The sequence below is a fragment of the Apus apus genome, chromosome 3 (genome assembly GCF_020740795.1).
Source record: "Apus apus isolate bApuApu2 chromosome 3, bApuApu2.pri.cur, whole genome shotgun sequence".
Classification (NCBI taxonomy): domain Eukaryota; kingdom Metazoa; phylum Chordata; class Aves; order Apodiformes; family Apodidae; genus Apus; species Apus apus.
In genome coordinates, this window is record NC_067284.1 from 57,914,892 (window position 1) to 57,929,226 (window position 14,335).

A 14,335-nucleotide genomic window follows, 5' to 3' on the forward strand; every position below is an offset into this window, starting at 1 on the left:
TTGTGTGACAGACATAATGTCTATTCCTTATGATTCTGTGGTAATGGTCTCAAACAGTTGTCTAATTCAGTATACCAAAGAACTAAGAGTATCCAGAATAAACTTTTACACATCTCACTTAAAGAGGGGAAAAGTGTTTGAAGCCTGAGGTCATAAGCTGATTTTGAAAAAGGTTTCTTAAATAGACAAAAAATGTAATTTGACAAAAGCATGTTTTTTCTATTTCTAGACATTTCCAAGCACTACAGTCAGAAAGCTACTTTAGAACAAGACCTTCCAACTGCCACACAGAAACTCATAACTACAAATGACTGTATTTTATCCTCTCTTGTGGCTTTAATAAATGGTGTGGGCAAGGTAATGTGTTTTTTTGTTTCAATAAAATGCCCTAACTTGTGCAGGTTTCTTTTTTTCTTCTTTTTTTTTAAATCATAGTTGAATGATTTGGGAAATCTAGGTGTGCCTCTGATTAATAATTAATGGTATCATGTTTGTACTAAGGTATTTTTAGAGTACAAGGTTAAAACAAAGGAATGGGTGATAAAAGTAGATACTGTGAAGAGAATGCTTTGTGGTTAATAAGATTTTAAGTTGTGTGCAAGAGCCTGCAGGTTGTTTGAATTTCTTGTTGTGCAGTCCAGTTTCACTAAATACTTTGTTTTGTCTCAAAAGAGTAATTGCTCTAATGAATCTTTCTGGTCAGCTTAATTAAAAAAAAAACTTTTATTGATGTGTCTAGATTGCCTCGTTCTTTAGCAACAACTTGGATCACTTCACTGCTTCATTGAGCTATGGCCCTAAAGGAGGAACCGAGTTCATCAGCCCTCTTTCAGCTGAGTGTATGTTGCAGTACAAGAAAAAGGCAGTTGCTTACATGAAGTCTTTGAAGAAGGTTTGTTCAACTAGTATGCTTGTACAGAGAAAGCACAGTTGATAGCTGGTTATGCCAAAGAGAATACAAACTAAGGATTTTCAGTATTTGGAATGGTTGAGATTCTCTGAATGAGAATCTTTGGCTGAGGAAATGGAACCTTTAGAGTAGTAAGGCTATTGAAACATTCAGAGAGCATAGTCACTCTCACAAGGGAGCCAATTCTGCTGTTACCCATTTCCAGTTATTATTTCTGTGCCAAGACTCCAAGGAGAAGGAGGTAGCCACTTATTTAAATTTCCTCCCATATTTGCCAGGAATACAGAGTGAATAATGTCATATTTTTATGCTTGCATTCACTGGAAGACAGTGGAAAGCAGCAGGAAAAAAGAAAGCAGCTGAGAAGGAGGTATGCTGGAGAAAAAGTGCTGAACCAAGAGACTGAACACCGCCAGATCTCCCTGTTATCTCCATTAAAATTAATAATTAAGTGATGGTGTGCTTAAGTTGTCATTAAATCACTTTTTATTGCAATCTCTGTAAAGTGGACCTTAAGATGCATTTGATCATTAAGTAGTACCTGGAGTTTTCTGATTACTTTTTAATCAGGTCTGCATTTTGGAGTGGCAGTTTTTGCAAACTCAAACCATTTTTTCTGCTGGATGGGAAACACTTGGAAGATGTTTTTCTTCCCGTCAGTACAGGAAGGAGGGCAATAAGAAATGTAAGAATGCATGTTCTGATCTACTGTGAAACATGTTTTGGGCTTTCTTTTATCCTGCAGCCTTGTGCAGATTCAGTGCCTTATGAAGAGGCTTTGGCCAATCGCAGAGTTCTTCTGAGTTCCACAGAAAGTAGAGAAGGTCTTACACAACAGGTATTTCGGTATAAATGTTACTAACATACATTATAGTGTATTTTATAAAGGTAAAGTAGTATCAAATAATCGCCACATTTATGTGTGATTGTGCACATATAGGCATATACTGAATCTTAAAATTAGACTATAGATGTCTTATTTGTAGAGCTTTGAAAGTATAGCTTATCCCTGTCGAGCTAGGTTATCCCAAGCTTGTTCTCCTGAATCTGCAGGATGTATGTGAAGTTACAAGAGACAGGATCATGCCATTGATGTCTTGATTTATAAATACAAGAAAGAGGGCAATCTTTAATAATTCAAATAAGTGCAAAATAAAGACAAGAGTAGACATACTGAAGTATTAATTTCTGATGTTATGTACTGGTTTGAGTGCTTTTTTGGACTACGTAGGATTTATTAGGTCTGGTTAAGAACAATGATTTTTTTGTTTGTTTGTTTCAGTTCATCTGTTCAGTTGAAGTTAATAGATTACAATTTATCATTCTTGCAGTGTTACATTTTTTTTTTTTTCTGGAAGGTGAGGAAGAGTGAGGTTAAATGATATTTAGAACAGATAGACAGTTTGCCCACTTCCTATGAATGAAATTGACTAATTAATACTAAAATTTCTTCATTATAGTCACTATAATTGAATTTTTACAGAACAAGAAGGCTCGATTAGGTTTTTTGGTAGTGGCTAAGATTCAAAGCGCTTTAGTAGGGATGGGGTGAATTTCAACAGAAATGTGTGGAGTGATACGACTGTTACATAGTTGATTTATCTGGACAAGTGGCTTCTACTGTCTGTGTTGGGGGAGCAGCTGGAAGGGTAGAAGTTGTCTTACTAGCATAGAATAAGACAATACTAGTGTCAGGCACACATCTTCCAAGTTTTCACAAAATTCTTCCCTGCTTTCATTTTCAAATAATACAACGTTGAGAATTCTATGAGCTGTAATTCTAAGGCATGTTTCAGACTAATTAAATAACATGATCATTTTTTGCACATGAACACAGTTAAGTGTACAGCTTTCATCAGTAGTTGTTTAGCTGCTGCATTATTCATTAGCTCACTGATGTAATGGTTTAAAATAATACTGTCTTTAAACATTTCCTGTGTGTGACTTTTTTCCCCCCTTGTGTTCAGTAACCTGGACTGTAAACTTTCTCTCCTAAAGGTCCAGCAGAGTTTGGAGAAAATCACAAAACTTGAACAAGAGAAAGAACACTGGATGTTGGAGGCTCAGCTAACTAAAATAAAGCTAGAGAAAGAAAACAAAAAATTGAAGAACTCTCTTAGTGGACACTTATCTGAAACTACACAAGAACATTCTGTTTTGCCAAATGTAGCTGAACAAAAGAAGGAAATGACAGAAAAGAGTCCAAGGGAACCTATTAAAAGTACTAGTCTGGTAAGGGACCTTTTTCCTTCAAGAGAGAAAAATCAACTTTCTTTAGTAGCAGTACTGTTTGAACAGTGGAACTGTAATAATGAAAACTTTTGACTGTGTTGAAATGCATTCTCACTTGCAAAGCTGCTTTCTAATACTTTCTGCAGAGTTTGGAGCTGTCTTGGCTTTTTCAACTTTAGTATCATAGAGACATTTTTGTAGTTCTGTACTTGCGTGACTGAGGAGGGAAGTAACAGATGCTTAACTTCTAGGTTTTCCTGACTGTAGTCAGGAAAAGTAGTATCTCAGGTTGGCTCTGATGTCCCAGTACTTTAGTCATCTGTAGGTATGTTAAAGCAAATGGAAGTTGGTAATGAGTATTTTTAAATGTACAAGTCAATGCAGTATAACTTGATTTTAACTTGAAGAAGCCATTCAAGTTTTCAGTGCTCTCTGACGCACTAATTTTATGTAACCTTTATAGGCACATACAGCTTAGGCTCAACAATTGTGTTTTGATATATGCATTCTCCCCTTGCTCTTCTATGTTAAGTAAATGTCGTTCCTTTTAATTGCTAGTATTCAAGATGTTGGCCTTTCCTCTGCGTTGCCACTTCTGAAGTGTTATTATAGGCATGTCATCTTTAAGAAAGCAATATTCTACTCTAGCACTCTTAAGTTACTCTGTTTGTTTTATTTATTTATTTTTATTATTTTTATTTTCCCCCTCCCTGCTTTCCTGCTCCAGGATAAAAATGACCTGTGGATTGTTCTGAAATCCCCAATTTTTAAGTAAACTGGCACCTTAAGTTTTTGGTCCTTTTTTTGGCCTGTTAGGAGTTTGAGGAGCATGGCTTTTTCTAGTCACAGTGCTTAATGTAGCTCACAGGTCAACAATGTGTAAGTATTTCCCATAAACCTAAGTCTTTAGTACTATTGAGGTCAGAGAAGACCTCTTGACTCACTGTGAAGACATTATTCCATTAAACTAGTCATTCACATACCCTGCTCTGCTAGAGTTCTGTCAGTGCTTCACTGAACTGTCCATGTAATTTACTAGTCAAACTGGGAAGAAAGGAATTTGGAAGGTACTCAAGAAAATTAAAGATGGGTTTCCTTGCTCTTGAACATGGAAAGTAATGTTTCAGTGTACTAATATACCTCTAAATTAGCTTCATGTATTCAAGCAGTTACATAATCATACAAGCTAGCTGCATTGTGTTGATTTTATGGCTTTTTCCCTGTATACATCGCAAGGCAAAGGCTATTAATATTTGGAGAGCTGGTGTTAGCTATAATTTTGTTCAGAGTATTCATGTATGTTATTACCCTTCCTTATGTTAGAAGGGGAAATGCTTAAATTTGGGTTTAATTTTAACTGTTGCAAGATACAATTTTTTTTTTTTTTAAGTTAAAGTCCTATGACTGAAGCAGAGATGATTTGTGCCTGTGGTATCTTTTTTGCAGTTTTCACTTAAGTGTATTTTCTTCCTTGTTCTAGACTGGAATGTTGACCGTAACTACTGATAATGAAAAGGTAATCTGCTTTAAACATTATCCAAGTACATCTGGTAACTACTTAAAATTCTGATTCTGTTGAACTTATTCTAAAGGTCTAATTACCAAGAACACTGTGGGATAGTGGCATGAGTCACTCGTGTAGTGACTATGTTTTCAAGTTTCAAGAAAGACATGGATTTCTTAATTTCCTTCTGTTTAGTGAACTGTTCTGTTTTATTTATATAAGCAGTTTGGAGCTGTGGGAGCTGCAGTCCAGGTCTGCTCTGTGTAATTTGAGGAAAGCCTTGGTCTGTTTGTACTTCAGTAACTCTAACTGCATTCCAAGCCTCAAATATTAACTCCTGAGGAAGGGCTTAGGCTGGAAAAAAGTCACTGACTGTAGTGCCTGGTGTTTAACACTGAAGTACAGGCTATCCCAAACTAGAGGTCATACTGAAAGAAATTTGGGACTAGCTGTCAGACTAAATGTCAGCTCTTCATTTAGGACTACTGTAGCATAACACTTTCCTCAGCAGGAGTGTAGCAGAGAAAGATTCAGTGCTTTCTCTTTTCTGACACTGAAAGGAACCAAATACGTATTTTAGTTTACTCTCTCTTTTCTTCTGAACGTATGATTAAAAACGAGGTGGGAGCTAGGTAATAATTGATACAAGTTCTCAAATGCTACTACATAGTGCTGAACTTGAAGGCAGTGACAAGTCATGTGAAAGCTGCCTCTGGTGGGTTACTCTGTGACTTACAGTAAACTGGTGAGTTGCATTTTGTTGTGTTTTGGTTTTGCTTTGTTTTTTTTTTTATAAAGTTAAAATGTCTGAACAGATTTCTGGAACATGCAACAAAATAAATAGTTCAGACTGCTGTAATCTTCTGAAATTCAGTTATGTAAAGGAATTATTCCTTGCTTGGAAAAGCTAGTAAGTTTTTTTTCTAGTCCATTTTTTCATTCCACCTCTGCAGTGGATTTTGATCTTCATCACAGACTTGATACATTAAATCAAGTGAACTTCTGACATCTTCAGGCAGCTCTTTGTCCTTTAAGGAAGTCTGACACTAAGTCACCATCAGAGTGACAAATGGCAGTGTGACCTGCTGTAATCTGTCTATGGTGTTTGGAGAATCTAATGTTTTTGGGTAGAGCAGTCAGGCCTCAGGAGTGAAGCAGTCCAGATAGTGGATAATGTGATGTAAGTATTCAGTCTGCTAAACATACATACCTGTCTCCTCAACTTTTTTCTTTGCTAGGCTCCAGATGTTGAGTCTCGTGAAGACCTGATAAAAAATCACTATATGGCAAGGATAGCAGAACTTACATCCCATCTGCAGCTTGCTGACAGCAAATCAGTTCACTTTCATGCAGAGGTGAGCGTGCAGGCAGTGTCTATACTGAAAATACTAAATCCATTTTTTAACTTTGCACAGGCAAGTGTTATGACAGTAAGTTGAAATATATGGAACATAATGTTTCATAAAAATAGGTTCCTGGAATCTGTTGTTTGGCTGTGGTCTAATTATGTATAAAAATGTTTGATTTTTTAAAAAAAATATTTTGGTAGCCTTGTCCTGAGTGTAGTAAGAAGTACAATGTGTATCATGTGTAGGTGTGCTCATATAAGCTGAGGCAGCTGGCTTTAGTTCCCAAGGTAGTTTCTGAGTGTATCATTAAGTGATTGAAACAGCTTTCCTCTGAGAAACTGGTTCTTGGGTGTTAGTTGTACTCAAAGAATTAACAAAATGATTCATGATATTTATGACTTCCTGTTTTTATTTCAAATAATGAGGTAATTTTTCTTGAAAGTAGTGACCTTTGTATTTGCGTACTTAATGTGGAATATACCAAAGTTTCAGGCTGGTAGAGCTAATCCTCTTAAATATTTTTAATACTGGATTCTATAGGATGGAGGAACCATCTTCTTCTGATATTTGGGCAGCGTATGAAGTGAGCTGTTTGTGTTACATTTTACTTATTAAAGCTTTCTTAGCAATAATGTGAAAAAGACAAGATTTAGATTATTGGTAATATGGTAATTCTGTAAAATGAAACAAAAGTTTAATGTTTACTATTTCATTGCCTTTGCATTTAAAAATGCGCACAAGCTCTAAGTTTCTTGAAATCTGAGGATTACGGAAAGATGGAAGAATGCAAAGCAATCATTTAAAGCTAGCACAAGGTTATACTCAAAATAATTTCCCTCCCTTCTATCCTTCCTGTCCCGTTCTGATTGCCAGTGTCGCGCGCTTGCCAAAAGACTGTCTTTAGCAGAGAAGTCCAAGGAATCGCTCACGGAAGAGCTGAAAGTAGCTAGTCAAAACATCAGTAGATTACAGGCAAGTAAAATGTTAAATGATGTAATAGATGCATTTTGTAAGTGTGTGTAAGGGGAAGCTGGAGTAGAAAAATTACAACCATTGAGCATGGTCATGCCTTTGCTAGGACCTTATTTATGTGATATAAAAATTCTTGTGGTATGTAGAGAAGAAATTTAAATATCACACTTCACATTTCAGGTATAAAGTTGAAGTGGAACATAGTTGGAAGGAAAAGGTTGTAGTAGCCAAGCCTGTGTTTTAGCACATTTGATGTCAAGGCATTTTATGAAAATGGCTGATTTGATGTCAAAAGGTGTGGTTGTTTGACTGATTTCCCTCTTTCCTGGGTGGCTTGTTTCCTTTTGCAAGGGGAGGATTGCTTTGTGTACAACCAGTCTGTGCATCTGCTCCTCAGAGTTAGATGTGATACCAACAAGGCTGACTACTCATCAGTCCATTTAACTTAGAAACGGGACTAGGAAAGTGGTTAAAGTGCAATTTCCCAGACAATACACTGAACTCATCCTTTCTAGCACCACGGATTGAAAGTCTAAGAAATGTCTCGGTGTTTTTTTGAGATGGATAGCTTAATATTAAGTGAAAATAACTTTGGAATAATCTTTAAGAAGCCATCATTAACAATAGATGATAAACTCTTATGCCAGGTGTCCTGTCCCTTTGTCTTTCCCCTCCACACAGCTCAGGAAGGAGACAATAGAAATACAAAGTGTATATATATTCAGAGCTTAAATGCTTTTGTTTTCTTTGTATTTACTTTGTATCTTTATTGCTTACCTGTCTGAGATGGTGAGTACCTAGAATGCTCCATACAGACAGTGAATATAACACTATACACTTAAAAGAACTGTTAATAAGCACAAAGTGCTCTTTTGATCTGTTCTTTTAACAAATTCCACAATCAGTGTTAATGTTAATCTTTACTTATACATTAAACTACTTAAGAAAAGATAGCAGGCACACCATTGATATGATTAGTAGTCTGCATAATATTGAATCATAATTTTCCATTGGAAGGATCCTCTGAAGGTAATCTGGTCTTCTCCTTTAGTAAGAGCAGAGAGAGTTCAGATCAAGCTGATGAATCAGGAGTTTCTTGTCCAGCCATGCTGGCCTTCTGCCAGAATCACTCACCATCCTAAGCACTGGACTGTCCTTTGTCTATGCAACTTTCCTGGGCCCCTTTAACTTCTAGGGCAGTTTTACCTGAGATCTTGCCAAGAAGACCTTGGAAAAGCCAGCATCTACTCTTCTTAAATCTAAGCTTGCTGTAATTTGACTTTATCTTGCTTGCTTCCCTTAAATTACACTAACTCATGGTTGCTGCAGCCAGGGCTACCATTGGCTTTCACATCCCTGACCAGCTTATCTTTATTTGTGAGTAACAGGTCCAGCAGAGAGCCCCTCTTAGGCATATTGATCAGTGGTATCAAGAAGTTCTTTATCACACACAAGAGGCTTCCTGAATTGCTTGCATTCTACCTCATTGCCCTTCCAGGAGATGTCAGAGTAGTTAAAATCCCTCATGAGGATCAGAGTCTGGGGTTGAGAAATTTTATTTGCTTGTAGCGGATGCCTGCCATTTTTTTTCTCAGATCCCTGCCTGTGAGATTTTAATTGTCTTCAAACCACTCCTTTTTATAAAGCATGATTCTGGATTCCTTCTATCCTGTTGTTCCTAAAGTGTCTGTCCCTTCATTGCTGCATTCTAGTAATGCACAGTATCCCATCATGTCTCTCAAATCCCAAAGAGTTCATAGCTCTGCAACTGCATGTGGATTTCTGATTCCTTCAGCTTAATATGCCACATGTTTACATGTACAGGCCATGCTCAAACTGTGTAAACTTTACTTGTTTCTTGGCTGGAAACAATGTTGGAGAACTTAGCTGTTAGACTTTTATGTAAGCCATAAAAAGTAAGGGGGAAAAATTATAAACGAAACCACAAAAATAAGAGTAACAGACCATGTATGAGACTTCAGATAAAATAGAAATAGCTATTGACTTTGTTTCAGAAAGTTGTTGCTTTTTTTCAGTAGTTAGCTTAATTGAACACATTCAGCATCAAAAGTGTATCTTAGTATGTGGAGATAGAAGTTGGCTGCTTTGCCAGTTGCCACTAATGTTGAGCAGAAGCTTCTGATTATTTTTTTTTCCTTAGGATGAATTGATGACGACAAAGAGAAGTTATGAGGATCAGTTAAGTATGATGAGTGATCATCTCTGCAGTATGAATGAAACCTTAACTAAACAAAGGGAAGAAATTGATACACTAAAGATGACTTGTAAGGTAAGTTGCTGAGTATTGACATTAGGCACTGGTTGCATACCTGCAGTACTACTCTTTAACAAACCAGTTCACAAGCTATAGTTGCTATTCTCGGCCAGTTGGAAAGCAAACTCCAAACCTGGTCCTGCATGTTTCAGTGAAGAAAAAATTCTTGCAAAACGTGTGTGGGAAAGAATGAAGACTTTGTGTGACTACTTCAAAGTAGGCTTTCAAGGCGTACCCTCTGGAAGATCAGCACCTTTTTGTTGTATGTGGTGAAAATGAAACCATTCGCAAATCCAGCAAGTGATACTGGGTGCTTATGATTAACTTACCAGTAGGAGTGTCGTTACTATATTCCTCTCTGTTGTGCCATACTCTGTTCTTGGCAGATGTTCTTTTGCTCTGTTTTATTTCCATGTCCTAGCTTGTCTCTTATATGTAGGAATTAAAAAGTTGCCACTTAGATTCTTCTGTGAACTTGAAATGCACACTTGAATTATTTTCCAAGCAAGGAGTCTGTCCATTTACCAGAAACAAGTTTTTAACTTAATGATGAAAAATACAGAAATCTGCTGTTTTGAACAGTTGGTGATTAAACCATCATATGTCTTATTCTGACAGTTCTAGGGAGAAACAGATCTTGTGAAGGCCTTTCCCCTTCACTTTTCTGCTTGTGAAACTAATAAACTAGTGTTGTCCTTAATTGTGGAATGTATGGAAGCAGGTGTCACTGAAAGGTTAAAAATAAATTAATTAAAATCCATGTTTTGATTAAGGGTCCCATAGTGGTTATTTTTATTTGTTAGAGTAAACTTTCCCCCCATGGATGGGACTGTTTCTCTTCAGATGTCTGAGTGTTTTGACTTGGCATTGTAATATTTAAAATTACTTTTTGGTGTGTAAGCTCTTGTATATTTAGAGGGAAGCTCCCAGCTGAATACTGACAATAGCACTTGATGTTTTCATAAAATGTCTTCTGGAATTTTTCACTTGTCATACTTTTAAGACTTGAAGTGGTCCTCTGTCTGTAAGGAGGTAGTTCAGAATCACAGTGGTAGACAGGGATTTTCAAATGTTACTAAATGTAGAAGATGATTTGGTTGAAATCAAAATGATGCAGTTAAAGCCATTATCACTTGAAGAGAGTTGGTTAGATTAAAATCAAATCTTAATGTAAAGAAACAGGAAGATGGAGAATTGCCAGCAAGTAACTTGCACAAAAGTTTATTTTAAGCTACGCGTTTGTTTTGTGGAATTGTTTTAAGTCAAATGTGAGTTGGTTAGCTATAGAACAGATCATTTTCTAAACTAAGAATATTCTGCATAGAACAACTTAAATTTGTTTTGGAACAAACTGACAGGGTGGAGAACTGATTTTAATTTGAGGCAATTATCCTATGATGTTTATATTTGAAATATCAGTTACGGGTGAATTATTTGACTTGCCTTCGCTGCCCTTACAATATTAGTGGTGTTAATACAGATGGGTGTCTTGGGACATAACTCATATGTCTCTTTTTTTTTTTTCCCCCCCAAATTTCAACTGCATTAAGGTACTGTAGTGCTTACTTGAAATATCTGGTAGTTTCATCTATTATGCCTGTAAAGATAGAGGGATTTTCAGAGCAAGCAGTTCCAATGGCTGCACCAAGAGAGTCGTGGTCAATGGTTCAGTGTCCAAGTGGATGCCAGCAAAGAGTGGTGTTCTTCAGGGATCAGTATTGGGACCAGTGCTGTTTGAGATGTTTGTTAGTGACATGGACAGAGGAACTGAGCGTATCCTCAGCAGGTTTGCTGACAAACCAAGATGCATGGAGCGGTTAACACCCTTAGAGGGAAGGGAGACCCTCCAAAGGGACCTTGACAGGCTGGAGATGTGGGCCAATGCCAACCTCATGAAGTTCAACAAGGCCAAGTGCAGGGTCCTGCACCTGAGTTGGTGCAACCCCAGGCACAAATACAGGCTGGGAGGAGAATGGATAGAGAGCAGTACTGAGGAGAAGGACTTGGGGGTGGTAGTAGATGAGAAGCTTGACATGAGCCGCCAGTGTTCTCACAGCCCAGAGGGCCAGTTGTGTCCTGGGCTGCGTTAAAAGAAGTGTGACCAGCAGGGCCAGGGAGGGGATTCTGCCCCTCTACTCTGCTCTGGTGAGGCTGCACCTAGAGTACTGTGCACAGCTCTGGAGCCCTCAGCACAGGAGACATGGAGCTGTTGGAGAGGACTAGAGAAGGACCAGAAAAATGATCAAGGGGCTGGAGCACCTCTACTATGAAGACAGGCTGAGGGAGCTTAGGCTATTCAGACTGGAGAAGAGGAGGCTCCAGGGAGACTGTGCAGTGGCCTTCCAGTACCTGAAGGAGCTACAGGAAAGCTGGGGGAGGGGCTTTTCACCAGAGAGGGTAGTGGTAGAACAAGGGGTAATGGTTTTAAACTGAGAGAGGGGAAGTTTAAGTTAGACATCAGGAAGAAATTATTCACCATGAGGATAGTAAGGTGTTGGAATAGGTTGCCCAGGGAGGTTGTGGACGCTTCCTTCCTGGATGTGTTCAAGGCCAGGTTGGGTGAGGCTTTGTGCAGTCTGGTATAGTGTGGGGTGTCCCTGTTCATGGCAGAGGGGTTGGAATCTCATGATCTTCAAGGTGCCTTCCAACCTTAACCATTCTATGATTCTTACAAGCCTATGGACAGTTTATTTTCAGTTAGACTTGTTTTCTTTGTTTGCTATAGGCAAATATTACCAGACATCAGGTTTTATATGTTGTTTGCATAGAATTTATTTGAATTATATGTTCTATTTACTTGTTTCTTGTTGCAGGGAAATTCTAAAAAGAACAAAAATCGATAGTTTACAGCTAATCAACTGTCTTCAGAAGCTGCTGCTGCACAGGATGAAGTTATTGAACATATATTGTCCAATTCCTGTTCGTCACAGGAAGCACAGGTGGTATTGGGTCTAGTACAAACTGCTTTGGTGCTGTAAATGGCTTTAAAATATTTAGAACTTGTAACAGATGAAACAGAACTTAACGCTGGCTCTCAACCAGGAAATACACACTCTGTGGATAATTTATATGGTAATTACCTTCAGTTTTTACTGTGCACTTTTTAAAACCAAGTTTTGATTTCATGTAATAACTTGAGATTTTGTATATTTTCAAATATGATTCTGCATTAGCAAATGTGGATCAGTGCAGTAGTTGTCTCTTTTTGAGTTATATGTTAAATTGCCAACATGTGTACATTCCTTTTACTTATTAGTAACAGTGTAAAAAAATAATTTTGAGACTTTTTTGGCCATGCAAGTTGTGCAGTTACTGTAAACGTCTTTATCCCATTCGCAGCCCTTTTGAATGAATTGGAATTGTGTGAATTTATAGAAATCATTTAAAGCCACAAGTAAATGGGATCACTATTTCTTTTTAGACTGCAATAGTGGAAACTTTTGCTGCTTGTATTTGGCACTTTGGATTTGAAGAGCACAAACAGCTGAATTGGCATACTTCTGTGAAATTGCTTTAAGCCTTTACTTTGGCATTTTGTTTACACATATATGTATATATATTGGTTGAAATAGCTGTTTAAAGCTAGAGGAAATTGTAAACATAATGTGCCTCAAAAGAGTAAAGCAATATATGTATGTAGAATAGATCAGCTTCCTGTGCTCTTTCACAGTAAAGAATATGAAATATGTAGAAGATTTCAACACAGAATTTGCAAAAAGTTTTCATGGCATTAAGTCCTGATGGATTCACCGAGGGAATGCACATGGCTTGTCCTATGTGTTGGGAAGTTTGTGAACTTTAGGCCTCTCCTAAGATTTTTTTTTTTAAGTGAAGTTTAATACTATGAGTTTTCACAGCGTTGATTTTTAACTTAGTCTGATGCTGTGCTGCTCCACTTCCCACTGATCTTCTGTTCCATAATTTGTATTATGGCACTTGTCCCTTAAGGGTTTTCTCTGATAACAGCTGTGTGGATATGTATTATTAGTATGTAATAATAAATTCAACTACACGAAACCAGCTTGGCTTTCTTCTTGATTCTGGTTATACCCAGGTTGCACAGTGTGGTATTGTGGTGAGACGTTAGCAGTTATTCCTGGTGAGGTGAGCGTGAGTATTTATACTAGTCTAGTTACTCTTAATAGTGCTTCTCTTTGAACCAGTTGAATGTATCTGTTACCTCAAAGTATTTTTACAACGGAGTTATACCCCCAACCTCAAAACTGGAATTAATATAGAATGTATACATTTAGGTACAATTCCAATATATGTTAGATTATCAGCATTTTTTGCTTGCAGTATCTATTTGGAAATGTATTTGCGTGTCCCCCTCACCAGTCAGCAGTAAACATGCTCAGGAAGAGAAAACTTTGATCTCTCACACTGCCTTCAGTTTTTCAAGGATGTGTTTTCAAGTAAGTTCTAGACAGTCATAAACTATCAATATACAAAAATAGAATAATTGAAAAAAAAATTAAAAGTGTTTTGAATGCTGTTGTAGTAATGCTGTGAAGGGAAGTAGTGTGTTACATTTAACTTGGTGGTGTTATAAACTGTTATAAACAAGTGGTAGTGCCCAACCAGCTTGTGCTTATCTGCTAACTAGGTAGTTCTGAAGCAGTTCCTGGATATCTCAAACTATCTTAAATATTGAAATTGTTACTGAATGCTATGCTATTAAAAGCTGAAAGCTATCTTCAGCATTGCAGTCAAAAATCATCTTTGAGACAAAAGTCTTCCATAAATATGAATTTTAACTGTGTATAGGTAAAGGTCTGTGCAGATCATTATGGAATGCATAAAATGTGAGTAAATAAATTGTACTAATACTGGAATTTACAAAACCTTACAGTGTGAACCCCCAGCTTCCTAGTTGATTAATCAGGAAACTAAAGACAACCTGTTGTAAACCAGGAAAATCTTTAGAGCAAGATTTTTTACAGTGTAAAACCAGGGTTGAAGAAAAATCCTAGTGCTGTTTTATTTTTAATGTACAGTTCATTGTAATACAAGTTATTAAAGCATTTTTAGAGTGCTTTAAAGAAGCACTTAATTTCTTCATAATGTTGAGCACCTCATGAATAATCTCTTAC

General features: G+C 37.2%; 1 protein-coding gene across 4 annotated transcripts in view; it reads left to right on the top strand.

The window, feature by feature from the left end:
* PPP1R21 (protein phosphatase 1 regulatory subunit 21) overlaps nt 1–13,262 on the top strand; it is a 32,648-nt gene extending 19,386 nt beyond the window's left edge. For all 4 annotated transcript variants that reach the window (XM_051613562.1, XM_051613561.1, XM_051613564.1 and 1 more), the window contains exons 14-22: nt 230–357; nt 740–892; nt 1,656–1,748; nt 2,909–3,142; nt 4,623–4,658; nt 5,885–6,001; nt 6,869–6,967; nt 9,129–9,257; nt 12,056–13,262. In XM_051613562.1, coding sequence (XP_051469522.1) covers nt 230–357; nt 740–892; nt 1,656–1,748; nt 2,909–3,142; nt 4,623–4,658; nt 5,885–6,001; nt 6,869–6,967; nt 9,129–9,257; nt 12,056–12,085 — 1,019 coding nt within the window. In that variant the 3' untranslated portion in view covers nt 12,086–13,262. The remainder of the gene's footprint in view (nt 1–229; nt 358–739; nt 893–1,655; nt 1,749–2,908; nt 3,143–4,622; nt 4,659–5,884; nt 6,002–6,868; nt 6,968–9,128; nt 9,258–12,055) is intronic.
* Nucleotides 13,263–14,335: the final 1,073 nt, after the last annotated feature.